The sequence below is a fragment of the Aplidium turbinatum genome, chromosome 10 (genome assembly GCF_918807975.1).
Source record: "Aplidium turbinatum chromosome 10, kaAplTurb1.1, whole genome shotgun sequence".
In the NCBI taxonomy this organism is placed as follows: Eukaryota; Metazoa; Chordata; class Ascidiacea; order Aplousobranchia; family Polyclinidae; genus Aplidium; species Aplidium turbinatum.
Window position 1 is genome coordinate 235,164 of NC_137481.1, and position 15,974 is coordinate 251,137.

The window sequence follows — 15,974 nt, forward strand, 5'->3', positions numbered from 1 at the left end:
CCAAATGCGTAAAGACTAAGTTAAAATGTACACTCCAGTGCAAGTGCACATGCAAGAAATAGCTGGACTACACAACAATTTTCAATATTATTATTATTATTTATTTGCATCAGGCACTAAAAAGACAGGTCCATATTCATAAACACTACACAAGTCACAAAACACACAAGGTTACATTAGGGTATAAGCAAAACTTATGCGTACATAGTCACGTTATAGTGAGACGCATAGTCAGAAGAAGCATATAACACTCTGAGGTAAAAACTGCAACTAACCACTTGTTAGATGAGACTTGACACCGGTTGACAAAAAGTAAATATACGATTTCGGAATAGGGCATGAAACGTAGGAATATGATGGTACGTCTGAATACTACTAATGCTAACACGCCTCGGTAATTTATGCAATGTTTGAAATGCATTATTGTAAGCCACACGCAATTTATTCATAGCCTACTTGAGGATAAGTATCTGGCCCACAGTTGACTGGAGTACATAGGTAAACAATACGTGCAAAATAGTAGCCTACATTCATTACAGCGGAAGAGCAGTTAGAAAAGCGTGAACGTAGCATATTTGCTGTACAATATAAAGCTTTAACTTAGCGCTTAATGACAATTGACATGTAGGCTATATAAAATTATGTCAATATATGGGCCTTCGTTAATTTGTTAGCCATTTTCTTATTGAATGTATTGTTTCGAGGAGTTTTTTCGAGCAATTTTGCAAGCCTTTTGTTATAATTGAGTTTGCTTTATGACCCTAAACCAGGGGTCGGCAACCTTTTGAACGCAGCCTGCCAGTTTTCGAATTATGTGGCTATGTGCTAATGTTAATGACTTATTCGCGTGCCAAACATCTTTTAGGTGCGGACAGTTTTGCCCTAATTGCCCTAAACTATACGAGCTGAATCTGTAGCCTATTGATGTAGAAATTTGGCATTCTTGCGTGTCTTCGACTAACTGTCTGGTCAACTCTGCATTGCTTCGCCATTTCGCAGTCATTCGTACTTCTAACGCAGAACTAACAAGTTGTTACACATTTATTTGGAACTTAACTCAATATAAGAAAACATATTGCTCTAATCGTGTTTATTTTATTTTAATTGAATTACTCATACATACAAACCTAGGTTTCGAGACCAAAATCACCATTCTAGGTTCAATAGTATAAAAGTTACGAGGCATAATGTGAAAACATTTTGGAAATTGGCCGCCATCTTGGATTTAGGCGGCCATTTTTTTTTTCATCTGACAGCTTGACACTCGAACCAAAATTGTTCCATAGGCCGTTACCTTCAAGTTGGTACTAAATACAAAACTTTTGCATCAAGTTGAAATGAAATTGAAAAAATGCACAGGCATGGAACCCCACTACCATGAATACCTTCAAACCCATCTACTCATCTTCCAACATGACCATTGATATCTCCTAACCCAAGCAACAACTCGTTCGAACCGCGTAAATCCCTCTCCTCTGCCAAATCATAATAAAACCTCTCCTTTTCTACATATTCTCTACCACTTTGCGGTGCATAAGCACAGCTTTCTCATCACTCTGTCACTTTGTTTTCGAACTTCCTTAACTTTTTCACATAATTCCTCGTTCAGCAAGATACCTACACCACCAGTCCTTGCGCTATTTCCTGACCACTATAACTTAAATCTCCTCCCATGGACAGTTAATAACCAGGCTCCTTTTTCTTCACATATTTTGGTTTCTTTCCTACACAAACTTCCTATATTTCTGCTTCCAACATCCAATCCGAACTTCGCGATTTTTTCTTTGTAAAACAGTTTTTGGAACCCAGAGATTCTTCGTCCCCCTTTCCCATCTAAGGGTTGCTGGGGTATTTTTTGTCTTTGCTTCACCATACAAAATGTGGAGAGTACGTTTTCCAGCCGGATGCCTTTCCTGACGCCAAACACAGTGATGGATGGTGGGTGGGCCTAACCTTTACCTAATAAGGTATTTCCTACAAGGCAGCAGGATGTCTAACAAGTTGTAGCTAGCCAGCCAGTCAAGGCTGTTGCTCGTGAGGTGGTACGTGGATCCACTTGTTAGCTCGGTGTGTGATCAAGACCAGAGTTCCCGAGACCCATGGTTTAAAAATCCATGACGACCGCCCAAAGTACAAAGGTGCTACTTGTGCCACACACTAAACTTCCAGACGTAATTTTCACTGTTCTCCAGATGCTTTCAATCTGTTCTTCAACATCATTCCACCATCTCCTTGGTCTTTGGCTTTGAATCTATTGTGGGTATTTTGGTCTATCTGTTGTTCTCCACATTTACCACAGCCCATTACTACTTTAGAGCATGAGTAAAAGAAGGTTTAGCATTTATTTTGACTGGTAGTGGCAGTGTCCACACGTATAACAATTTTTCCAAACACAGGATATTTTGCTTTTAAGATCACACCTCATTTAAAGCATGATAACTTAGTTGGACGCTTCATCAACGCTGACATACTTTCAATGCACAGGTGACATATGAGGGGCTACTAGATGATATCTTTGAGATAAAGTGTGGTGCCGTTGAGTTTGGGCCAGAAGTCACTGGTACAGAGAAGAGCATCAAGACCATGTTAACCAGCGAGGATGCGATCTTCAACCAGATTCGAAACAGGTTTGCGTGCCAGGTTGGCACAATTTGTTGGCGTGAAATTTTGGTTCTGTTTGTGACTATTCTGACGTCATGCCTTAATTTGTTTGAGGAAAGCTCATTGTTACTTACGACAAAATGAATTATTTTTAACAAAGTAACGATCTCATGTAACAAGAGTTTTAATATGATGAAGCGTTCTTGCAAAAGGCTAATGGTAAAGGACACGTAACTTTGAAAGCAAAGTGATTTGAAAAAGAAAGCAATAGTGAAATACTATAGGGAGCAAACAGGACAAGTTGGAGTTAACTTTGAAGGAAATTTGAAACTAATGGTTGAGTGCTAAAGTATCAGGCAACCACACTGACCATTAAGACGAAACTACCAGGCATGTTTCATGGAGAGAATTCTATGGACTTTTCATAGTAGTTAGGGCAATATATGACATTTCGTACCCTTACCCCAAAAAAATTGCAACAAAAGGTTTTTCAACTGATTTGATTAGTATTGGGTGTCAGTATTGACATATTCAAAATCTTAAGCAATCCAACTTCCAGAAAGCGGTTATTTTCAAGATGGCTTCCAAGATAGCCGCCAAACCATTAAAATAACAGTAAATTGACCATAACGCAGTCATCATATGACCAAGTCATGTAGTTTTGGTGTCTATATCTAGGTTTTTATACCCTGTGAAGTCAAGGAGACCATTCTCAGAATTGTTGAATTATCTGATAGCCTATAAATTCAATATGGCAATCCAAGATGGCCGCCCAAACCATTAAGATAACAGTAAATTGACCATAACTCGGTCATCATATGACCAAATCATGTAGCTTTGGTGTATATATCTAGGTTTTTATACCCTGTGAATTCAATGAGACCATTCTCAGAATCGTTGAATTATCTGATTGCTTATTAATTCAATATGGCAATCCAAGATGGCCGCCAAACCATTAAAATAACAGTAAATTCATCATATGGTCAAAACATGTAGTTTTGGTGTCTATGTCTAGGTTTTTATACCCTGTGAAGTCAATGAGACCATTTTCAGAATTGTTAATTTATCTGATTGCCTATAAATTCAATATGGCAATCCAAGATGGCCGCCAAATCAATAAAATAACAGTAAATTGACCATAACTCGGTCAGCATATGATCAAAACATGTAGTTTAGGTGTCTATATGTAGGTTTTTATACCCTGTGAAGTCAATGAGACCATTCTCAGAATTGTTGAATTATCTGATAGCCTATAAATTCAATATGTCAATCCAAGATGGCCGCCAAACCATTAAAATAACAGTAAATTCATCATATTATGGTCAAAACATGTAGTTTTGGTGTCTATGTCTAGGTTTTTATACCCTGTGAAGTCAATGAGACCATTTTCAGAATTGTTAATTTATCTGATTGCCTATAAATTCAATATGGCAATCCAAGATGGCCGCCAAACCAATAAAATAACAGTAAATTGACCATAACTCGGTCAGCATATGATCAAAACATGTAGTTTAGGTGTCTATATGTAGGTTTTCATACCCTGTGAAGTCAATGAGACCATTCTCAGAATTGTTGAATTATCTGATAGCCTATAAATTCAATATGTCATTCCAAGATGGCCGCCAAACCATTAAAATAACAGTAAATTCATCATATGGTCAAAACATGTAGTTTTGGTGTCTATGTCTAGGTTTTTATACCCTGTGAAGTCAATGAGACCATTTTCAGAATTGTTAATTTATCTGATTGCCTATAAATTCAATATGGCAATCCAAGATGGCCGCCAAACCAATAAAATAACAGTAAATTGACCATAACTCGGTCATCATATGATCAAAACATGTAGTTTAGGTATCTATATGTAGGTTTTCATACCCTGTGAAGTCAATGAGACCATTCTCAGAATTGTTGAATTATCTGATAGCCTATAAATTCAATATGTCAATCCAAGATGGCCGCCAAACGATTAAAATAACAGTAAATTGACCATAAATTGGTCATCATATGACCAAATCATGTAGTTTTGGTGTCTATGTCTAGGTTTTTATACCCTGTGAAGTCAATGAGACCATTCTCAGAATTGTTGAATTATCTGATTGCTTATAAATTCAATATGGCAATCCAAGATGGCCACCAAACGATTAAAATAACAGTAAATTGATCATAACTCGGTCATCATATGATCAAAACATGTAGTTTTGGTGTCTGTATCTAGGTTTTTATACCCTGTGAACTGTGAAGTCAATGAGACCATTCTCAGAATTGTTGAATTATCTGATTGCCTATAAATTCAATATGGCAATCAAAGATGGCCGCCAAACCAATAAAATAACAGTAAATTGACCATAACTCGGTCAGCATATGATCAAAACATGTAGTTTTGGTGTCTATATGTAGGTTTTTATACCCTGTGAAGTCAATGAGACCATTCTCAGAATTGTTGAATTATCTGATAGCCTATAAATTCGTGTATGGTACTTACATTTATCTCTCTTTTTCCACAGTTGGTTGGTCCATGCCAGTTACAGCAATGTACAACATGGCAATGCAGGACTTCAACAACCTACTGTAACTTATGCAACCAGTGATCAACACAAGGAAACTACAGATGCACGGCTGCACGCCTAAATAGAGACATACATGATCTTGCCAAGATTAACTCCAAACTGATTCCATTCACACCATTTTCTGAAGATCGTTCGTTACGAAACATTGTTGCTGGCGTAGAGGCTCCATCTGATACCAATGTTCATGAATACAAGGCAGTCGGGATGAACATAATTAATACCATGGCTGGTCAAGCTGCATTTCAGTATTCTTTCAATCGTAAGGATAAGGCTAAAACCCTTGGACATTCGTCATCCGTGCCAATTGCCCCAGATCGCACCATCGATCCCGCCTTGTTGTTTCAGAGATTCATCGTGGTATCCCAAACAGGTGATCTCTCCATGCAGAAAGTGATGAAGCACGAGCTCAGTACATACCCACCCGCCTTGTTTGAAGCTAGACATATTTTCTGATAAGCCTCAAATAGCTACCGCCATCACAGAACATGCCAGCAGTGTTACGTCAGGCGATTATGAAATAGTGAAAGAATCTGCCCCGAAAACCGATCACTACGTCCTTGATGGAGGCCTGGAGGGTCCTTGTTGCATCGAGTGCATTGGAAAGCTGGAGACAGTTATGGGTTTATTGCACAGTCGTATGCAGATTTTACCATTCGTCATTATGGCTTAGCAACGGTGGTCTTTGATAGATATGGTGGTCCGTCTATCAAAGGCAATACCCATCAAAGACGCGGCATGAACGTCCACCCGGTTGTTCACTTTACTGTAGACACCGAGTTCATTGGAAAGAAGGAGCAGTTCTTGCCTCGAGCTTCCAACAAGAAAGGATTAATTTCTCTAATTTCTGCTCAACTGAGGAATAGAGGCTGCAATGTGATCAACGCACTAGGTGATGCAGATGTTGATTTCGTCAAGACGGCAGTGGACAGCTCTCATCGACATAGTACGACTTTAATTGGTGAAGACACGGGCCTTTTAATATTGTTACTACACTATGCTGACACTTCTCCAGACATAAAAGACCTTTACTTCCGCTCCGACAAAGCTTACGCAACCAAGATACACGACATCAACAAACTGAAAGCAATCATCGGACTAGACATATGCTCACAGCTCCTCTTCATTCATGCATTCACCGGTTGTGATTCAACGTCAAGGGTATTTGGTATCGGGAAGAAGACGGCTTTCAAGAAACTAGTGAAAGGTCAACCAATAATCAAAGAATGTGCAAATTGCTTCATTCTCCCAAATCAGATAGACCACATCATTAAGGATCTTGGAAACAAAGGTATGACCGTTGTGTTTGGCAACGATGGCAGTAGTGACCTGGAAACACTGCGCTACAATGCATTGGTCAAGAAAATTACAACAGCCAAGTCCTTTGTTTACCCTGAACGTTTGCCACCTACATCATCCTCTACCAAATTCCACTGCCTCAGAGTTTACTACCAGATTATGGTCTGGATGGGTACTGATGATGGTATGGATGCTCCAGACTGGGAATGGAAAGTAGACAATAATCAGATAGTTCCAATCATGACAGACATGAAAGCTGCCCCGGACAACCTACTGAAAATGATACACTGCAATTGCGAATCGTGTTCATCTCACTGTAGTTGCCGGAGATATGGCCTACCATGCCATGCTGGATGTGGACCATGCCAAACTGGTTCATGTGTCAACCCATACAACAATCACATAATTACGGACGATGACATCGAGAGTGACAACGATGAGTTTTAATAATACTTGATCCATGTGCTTTCTTTACGCTAATTATGTCAAGAGTCTACATGACCACATTGTATTAACTCTTTATGCCTGCTTAGTTTACCTAAATAGGTATGCAGGCTATAGAAATTTACCGGGTTTTTTAACAACCAATACAGTGTTATTGTTCATTTATAAGTGTTTTGGCAGCCGTCTTGGATTGCCATATTGAATTTATTGGCTATCAGATAATTCAACAATTCTCAGAGTGGTCTCATTGACTTCACAAGGTATAAAAACTTAGATATAGACACCAAAACTACGTGTTTTGGTCATATGATGACCGAGTTATGATCAATTTACTGTTATTTTATTGGTTTGGCGGCCATCTTGGATTTCCATATTGAATTTATAGGCGATCAGATAATTTAACAATTCTGAAAATGGTCTCATTGACTTCACAGGGTATAAAAACCTAGACATAGACACCAAAACTACATGTTTGGTCATATGCTGACCGACTTATAGTCAATTTACTGTTATTTTTTTGGTTTGGCGGCCATCTTGGATTGCCATATTAAATTTATAGGCTATCAGATAATTCAACAATTCTGAGAATGGTCTCCTTGACTTCACAAGGTATAAAACCTAGATATATAGACACCAAAAATACATGATTTGGTCATATGATGACCGAGTTATGGTCAATTTACTGTTATTTTAATGGTTTGGCGGCCATCTTGGATTGCCATCTTGAAAATAACCACTTTCCGGAACTTGGATCGCTTAAGATTTTGAATATGTCATGACACCCAATACTAATCAAATCAGTTGAAAAACCTTTTGTTGCAATTTTTTTGAGGTCAAACCATATATTGCCCTAACTATAGAAAGCATTCTGTTGTTTGTCTCATTGAGAGCATTTCGATCTACTTTCTGCGATGAACCACCTTCTCTTTGTCAACAACTAAATCATGAAATGTTGGTATAATGAGAACCTTATCTTATCATCCCCCCGATCCTCAAGAAGAGTAATAAAATATCGCATACAATCATATGAGGATTAATTGCAATAAAGTTTTTTTATAATTGATCGCAAGCGTTTCTACTTTACAGACATATCTCTGCTGTCTTTACATTTCTGAGCAATCGAGCAAAAGAAATTCAGGCTCATTATGATAAACGGCATAACATGGAACTGCAGGACTTGAAGGTACAAAGCTGTGAAAGTGTTATTGAGTTTGTTCATGCCACCGATCTGATATTGAGAGAAAGTGTTTATTTTCTGTTAGAATTTTGTCTCCGGTAAGCTGAAAGGTCTGAAGCAAGAACACAAATCACTGACACTCCACATCGGTGCGAGTGAAGTGATCATGCGTAACAAAACAAAGGGAAGTTTGAAGAAAGGCGACTTACAAGATGTTTTACGTATTGAACACAGTAAGTTTTGTGCAACGAATTCAAACATGGATCGTGTTTTCAACGCTGATAGATAATTGTGGAAAGGCACAAAAACTTCTGTATATTTTTAGGTTTGTTGGAAGGGTCAGACTTTCGTGATTGCGTGGCCTACATCGAGGAATGCATTCACCGCCAATACGACATGCGGCTCACACTTCGGCTCTTGTGTTTGTTGTCCTGCACTTGCAGCGGTTTATTACCAAAAGATTACAATAGTTTGAAATCACAGTTTCTGCAGAGCTATGGTTTTGAACATCTTTTGACTTTCTTTAGCTTAGAAAAGGTGGGCACTCGCAAACCTAGTCTAGAAATATGTTCCAAATATTACTTAAAACTTTTCTTAATGCTCTTTTGAAAGCAACCCAGGTGACACCCTCTAATTCAGAGGTGACGAACCTGCAGCCCATCAAATAATTTTGTGCGGCCCGCAAAACAATTTGACAATCGCTCATGCATTAAAGACAAAAGACATCTCAAACCTGTTTTAATCCTGTTTTAATCGCCTGAATCAAAGCTGTTTTATGTTATTTTTATTATTTTTTAATATTTTTGCTTCAATGCTGCATTAGATAACCTCAGCTGTATGATTCGCATGGGCCTTTGTTTGTTGTTTGAAAAAGAAATTTCATTAACTGATTTGTTGTTTCGGAGCATAATGGTCGAAACATTTAGTCAACTTGAGCAAAAAGGATAGAGCCAAAAAAAGAAGAAATCATACTCAATAAACGCTTCGAAAATTAAACTGTCTTCATTATCAGTGCAAGTAGGCTACTGTTGCTCTATCCTTTTTGCTCAAGTTGATTTGTTTTTATTTTTTACTTGTATGTTTCGATTCTTCGTAAGATAATTTCAACTGTGTGGGTTTTATTACTTTCATCTGCCGTTTATTACTTTTCATGAATAATATCTTGAGTGGTTTCTAAAAGATTTCATAGTAGGTTACGATTAAAAAGTTGTGTGGCCCGATAACTCATGTGTAATTGACAAAGTGGCCCACGACCGCAAAAAGGTTTGTCACCCCTGCTCTAATTGTTGCAACTAGAGTATTGTCTCAACGTTAGCGACTGTAGTAGTAGTAGTAGTCCAGTTTTAATCCGGTAATGTCCCCATTACCGAGGGTGGGCGGATTCACCTCAAAGTGCCGCAATTGCTTTCACACCCTGCCTCCACGTCGATCTGTCTAACGCGTCCTCTCTTGTCAAGCCCACCTTGCTGCTTTCCTTTTCAACTTGCTTTTTCCACGTTTTCTTCGGTCTTCCTTGTTTTCTACGACCCTCCACTTGCAACTCCAGCGCTCTTTTCACAAGCTGGTAAGTAACACATAGCCTCTCCATGATTGCATAGAGTCAGAATCATTATCTCGGAGTGCCATTGTCTTGTGCGAAGGGGGGCCCTGAAAGGCAGGCGTTGATGTCAGGAATGTTGACGTATACTTTATTCGAGTCGTTGGGTGAGTTCTTTCTGTGTAGCTAAGGTAGGACAATACCTGAAAGCACCGGCAGTTGATCAGTGGAAGTTGGACGCATGCATCAGGTAATGATGCGCATAGTGTTGTTAAGGGCGATATCTACCTTTTCTGCATGTTAGCCCCAGACTGGAGAAGCATTTTTGGTAGCACTATACATTTTAGCTTCTCGCACTGTTTTCTATAGTTTTGACCATAAAATTTGCTGAAAATTGACTATGAAATTCGTATAGTTTGAACTTGTCGGCTACATTGCCGAGTGGTGAGAGCCCCGGTACGACGTTCAAAAGGGCGACGGTTCGACACTGCTCAAGAGCATGCAGCTGTGTCTTTGGTAAGACACTTAAACGCATGCTTGAAGATGGTCACGAAGATTGGCTTCCTTGCCTTCCCGTCTACTTAATTCAAATTTTCAATAACCGGGCGTAAGTCTGGATATGACAACTTTTGACAAGGCCTCTTGAGGCAGGGTATCCCATCATCTGAGAGCAGAATGATTGTCATTTTCAGATTTTTTATAGTCAAAACCATGAAAACCAATGCAAGAGGCTAAAAAATTTGAAATTTAAACAGATCTAGGCACTGGTGCGCAAGGCCGAGATTTTTGACTCCAAGTCGAGGCCACTAGACATCTGAAAATGTGGTTTCTAGTTGATATTCTGGCACTATGTCTTATATATGTAAGTTGCGGATTCAGGGTAACTCCCCAGTAGGGTGGTCCCGAAAACCGAATTTTAGAAAATGCAATGTGACACTACCCAAAACATCTCCAAATGACCAAAAATGGACCCTGTAAAAATTTCAGAGAGATTGAACTTTGTTTAGAGGTGCCAGATTTACCTTGAAAATTCAGATTTTTTTCCTATGCAAACATATGGAAATTGGAAAGCTACAGTCTGTAAAACCATACTTGACACACTCATGTTGTAATTATCCAACTTTTGGTATAGTTGTAGGCAATGTCGTCTTTTAAACTGGGTTAATCTCTTTTTATCAGCATGATGTTGTTCCATTTCACTGACCACCATTACTTGGCTGACATGTTGATAGTCTTAACAGTAGATAAAATTATGTCATACCAGCTACTAAAGCTTTGTCTGTAGTTGAGTAAATATTTCAGATTTAGCTAAAGCTAGGTAGTTTAATTCAGCAATACTGGTCAGAAGTCTGGTACTTGTGTCCTAATTTCAAAAGAATTGAACAAGGACATGTTTCATCTGGCTTGTTGTCACCATATTCTGGAACTAATATTACAAAAAGCCTTGACATGCCTTGGGCCATCATCTGGACCAGACATTCTCCTTTTTAAGTGATTTAAATCAAAATGGAGTACATTGAATAAAGATGGGTATGTGACATTGGAAAAAGATGACAGCAGCTTTTCTGATGAAATCATACAGCTCTGTATCCACCATCTGCGTAACAATAATCAGCCAACAGACAACTACCAAGAATTTCCAGAAGTATCGGTCATAATCCTCAACGGAACACCACTGCATGGAATTCGATTCTGTCATCCTGGTGCCCTTTATCGCGCCAGATGGATGGCAACTGCTGTATATGCACTCAAAATCTGGTTATTTCGAATGCAGTTTGATTTGTCAAGTCAGGAGCAATGTGGGTTAAAGCGATTTGTTCTGTTTGTTTTGAAGGTGTATATATGTAAAATCATGTTTCACAGCACCTTTAGCTAAATGTGCATTGTGCACCACGACATGACCTGGAGCTCTTGAAAAAGGTAAATGAGTATGAGCAACATGATGCAGGTTTATCGCAAGAAGCCATGAAAACATTTTCGAGGCACTTGTGGTATATAAGTGAAGAACTTGTGGCTGTGGGCCTGGCATTTTTAATGATGCTGTTTCTGTTACTCAAAAAAGCCATGGTTTTCGCGTTAACTCATCAAAGCAGTACACCTTCAAAGCGCCTTTCTCGAGTACCAGATGATATTTCATCAAAAGATCTGTCGCACTTTGTCACATCAAACACAATGACATTTTTCCAGATTTTCAACTTACCATGTGACTTTCTGAAGGTGGAAATCACATCATGGAATACTGATGACAATTATAAGAAAGCGCAAGCCATTGTTGGTGGGCTCTATGTAATCAATGACTTTGCCGAAAGAGGTGTTGCTTTGATGCAAAATTTATCAATTTGTATTAACGAAAGATGAAAAGCAAAATCAATACATTCTACAAGTTGTGGAACAGCACCAGCATGCTCTTTCAACTTGCAGCAAAAATAATCTTCAGAAAGTGTATCAGTCCACAGACTGATTTGTATTTATCTTTAGAATGCTCTAGTTAATCTTGTTGCGATTTAAACTTTTAGTTTTCCAGTGATATATATACTTTGGAGTTATAATGATGCACGCAGCATAGTACTAGAAAATTATGTCAGTGTTTCCTACTGCAGAGTTGGACGAGAGTACAGTATTCTTACATATCATTTTTCTCATGTTTATTGTTTGTTCTGTCATGATGTGTTATGTCTTTCTAAAGTACAATTGCAAATGTTACGCTATCTTGGGTAGGTTTCGTAAATCGCTCAATTTATTAAATTTTCACCTGTAATCTGGCACCTCTAAACCTTTATCAAATTCTTTTAAACTTTTAGGAAAATGTTTTTATATAAAAAGGAACCAAATAGAAGTGTGTCCACTACAATTTTTTAGGTTTGAAATTTTTGCATACACTTGAGGACCACCCTACTCCCCAGGTATGTATGGCAGGGGTCGTGTCGGATAAGATTCTATACAGAGGATCTTGTAGTTGACGGCCAGATTTCTTGTTGTTGAGATGGATGGTGGGCAAAAGAAATACTGAAGAACTTATCAACTTGCTTGGGCCGAATAAGAATGTTGATGTTGGCGAAAGCGAATGGAGTGAGGTGGTATGGACATGTTTTGAGAAGGGATGAAGATGATATTTTGAGAAGAGCGCTAGAGTTGCAAGTGGAGGGTCGTAGAAAACAAGGAAGACCGAAGAAAACGTGGAAAAGGCAAGTTGAAGAGGAAAGCAGCGAGGTGGGCTTGACAAGAGAGGACGCGTTAGACAGGTCGATGTGGAGGCAGGGTGTGAAAGCGATTGCGGCACTTTGAGGTGAATCCGGCCACCCTCGGTAATGGGGACATCACTGGATTAAAACTGGACTACTACTACTGAGGCGGAAAAGTGTGATAGTGGTTTCAACTGTGCTATTGTACATTACACAAGAGGGCCTTAGGTATTAGGCAATTAGTTAGTAGCTTCATGTCCATGGTAGGGACCCTTTTGCCTTGTATAATATATAAAAAAATCTGTTAAGTATTGTTTACAACTGTGATTGCTTTTGCCTTGTATAATATATAAAAAAATCTGTTAAGTATTGTTCACAACTGTGATTGCTTCTCTTTCAACGAGCCCACTTGAATCTTCACATAATATTAGACACCGTCTGATTTGAATAGTAGATGCAATTCATTAAGTAGTTTGCGATCATTGATCGAATGAAATAAAGATTTTGCGCAACCTCTGTAATTGTAGGCTGGACTGTTGACGGAAGCGCTTGTTGGTAAAGAGACGTCATCGATCGAATCCAATTTGAACCGGCTCTCTGAGAAGCACCCCGTTGGCTCAGCTGTGTCTTACGTCGCTGGTTCCTTGGCTTCAATGCAGAAGAAGGATTGGTTCAGAACAGTTAGTAAGAAGCTCAGTCTAATCCCGAAGCCCAGCAGCGAACGAAACCTCCATCAGCCGAATGACATGTCGTATGTGTTCGGTGGCGCCTACACGCCTCTCAGTTGCAGGTTGGTACGTTGCACAACCATCATTTTACATCATTGCACTGTAAACACACAGAGTCTTGACGTAATTACAAACTTTCATTGTGAACAGGACGGGTAAGACAGAACCAAAGTTTTTGACGAGCTAAAAGATTTCATGCTGAAAGTTATGTGACATTTGTATCGTATGTATATTGTATATACGGGGAACAAAAGACGTAAAATCTTGCACTAACTAACTATATGCGTATCAATGAAAACTAATGTATGACGTTAGACTGAGTGTGGAACCAATGTGGGCGTTTTACATCTAGTGCAGATGATGGTTGTTTTAGCACGAACATGTTTCCCGCTGATGATGGTTGTCTTTGTAGGTTGGTGGAACAAGCCACGCTCAGAAGAGGCTGGGCTGGTCTTGAAGATGTGTTGCGTCATCTGCCGGGAGCTTACTTTGATAGACAAGAGGCACGTTCGGTGAAAGGGAGTGGCAAAACAGCAGACAAGGGACCCAACGATTTCGTGTCAAAAGTAGTGCTGGTGTACTTTATCGGGGGAGTCACCTATTCCGAGATTGCTGCCCTCCGCTTTCTAGCAAAACAGAAAGATCTCAAAATCCTCATTGCTACCACCGCTATCATCAACGGAAGTAAAATGCTCGACTCTTTTATTACAACCGCTAGATGACGCTGGTGTTCCTGCTCGATACTTATGAATAAGCATAACAGGTTCTGTTTTATTCAAACGCCATATACGACTACAAGACATTTAAAATGATGCAGTGTTCAGCCTATTCCGTGCTATAGCTACCCCATGTTCCCCTTGCAGGCTACAGCTTCAAATTTTCCCACACAGCAAAACCCGTCAGTTTTACCAAGAGATTGTAAAAACGACGGATTTTGTTGTGTGGGTTACTGGCAAGGCGATCTCTATAACGGCCCTGGACACCACGCGCCCCCAGCCAAAAACTGGAGGCGGATGGTGTAAAGACACATTTCCTCAATAAGACTACATATTTTTGGAGTCAAGATATTTTCTGCTAAGCATTGGTCAATAGCAACTATTTGGGGGCGATGCAGGTTGTTTATGACATCATAATGATATCATATTTTGTTTAATTGATGCATTTATACAATATATAGGCTACTTTGCATGTTGATACATTATAAATATTGGTTGTTGGTTTATCCTGACCAAAAAATTCTTTACATACCGGGAGCAAAAAAGCTTGATTTCCCTATGAAATCACACAAATCCTACTTACTGCTAAAACAAAAAGAAATCTCTAGGCTACTATTCTGGTTTTGCTTTCACCAAAGTGGCTCTCTGTGATCTTTGTGCATTTGCAGTTTGTGTATTATTTCGTTGTTTCGTTTTGGATATGGACAGCTTTGTCTGACGCAAATAAATAATAATAATCAAACTATAAATGCAGGGGCGCCGGAAGCGGGGGGCAGGGGGGGGCGGATGCCCCCTGCCCTCAATTTTTCTGTGGATGGGGGCAGGGGGAGCAATGGTGCCTTTTTAAGGTCATGTAAGCTACTGCATATTTTGCAATACGATATACCAATTTCTGCTATTCGCTTTTAGCTTAACTATAATCTTTCATTTCTGCCTCAAAATAATATTCACGACACAAAATTCGGTATCACGGCAGGTTTGCCTACATCATTATAACATAGCATGATGTCCTTCCTTGCCATTGTTCTTTGTATACCGGACACTTGTATCATTACTCGATGATGAGCTGATGGATGAGCATTATCGCTATATATCTTATCTTAAAACTTTAAAAAAAATTGGCCTTTCTGCAACAAAAGTGTCCTTTTTTCATAATCCGCACCCCCAGCCAAAAACCGTTCCGGCGCCCCTGTATAAATGTTAAAATGATGTTTTCCAATGAGAAAAACGATCTATACTTCACCGGAGCATAAATGTTCCAATTACACACGAAGCTTCTACGTCACTGGTTAGGTCCATGAAATATTATTAAGCTTACAAAAGCTGATAAAAATTACACGTTTTTTCTCCGCTTTGGTGTGGGCACTTAAACAAGTGCCCCCAGATCCCTTTCTGTTCAGTGTGTTGTAACTGGTGCAATTTATTCACTCTGTTGCATGAGACTTATGAAACAAATAAATTCACTTGGGTTCGTGAACAATTCTTCAGCGGTAGGCTACTTGTCCTAGTAGCCTATCCTAGATGTAATACTTGCAGACATCATTTAAAAAAAGCGGAAACTTCACTCTGTCAGTGACTAGGCATAGTGACTATAGACTAGGCATAGTCTACGTACTGTAAAGTAATTCAACGCCTTAAAAAGTGTGCGAACCTGCCAGGATTGAGCTTGTAAAAAGGCTTACCAAATTTGAAGATATCGATTTCCACAACGATTAATCTTTGAAAC

At 39.2% G+C, this 15,974-nt stretch overlaps 1 protein-coding gene across 1 annotated transcript in view; it reads left to right on the forward strand.

Moving 5' to 3' along the window:
- The window catches only part of LOC145777925 (vacuolar protein sorting-associated protein 33B-like), a 29,591-nt gene extending 13,617 nt beyond the window's left edge, over positions 1 to 15,974 (forward strand). The window contains exons 4-9 of the mRNA XM_082589287.1: positions 2,485 to 2,627; positions 7,995 to 8,091; positions 8,171 to 8,318; positions 8,411 to 8,622; positions 13,332 to 13,594; positions 13,945 to 15,974. Coding sequence (XP_082445413.1) covers positions 2,485 to 2,627; positions 7,995 to 8,091; positions 8,171 to 8,318; positions 8,411 to 8,622; positions 13,332 to 13,594; positions 13,945 to 14,254 — 1,173 coding nt within the window. The 3' untranslated portion in view covers positions 14,255 to 15,974. The remainder of the gene's footprint in view (positions 1 to 2,484; positions 2,628 to 7,994; positions 8,092 to 8,170; positions 8,319 to 8,410; positions 8,623 to 13,331; positions 13,595 to 13,944) is intronic.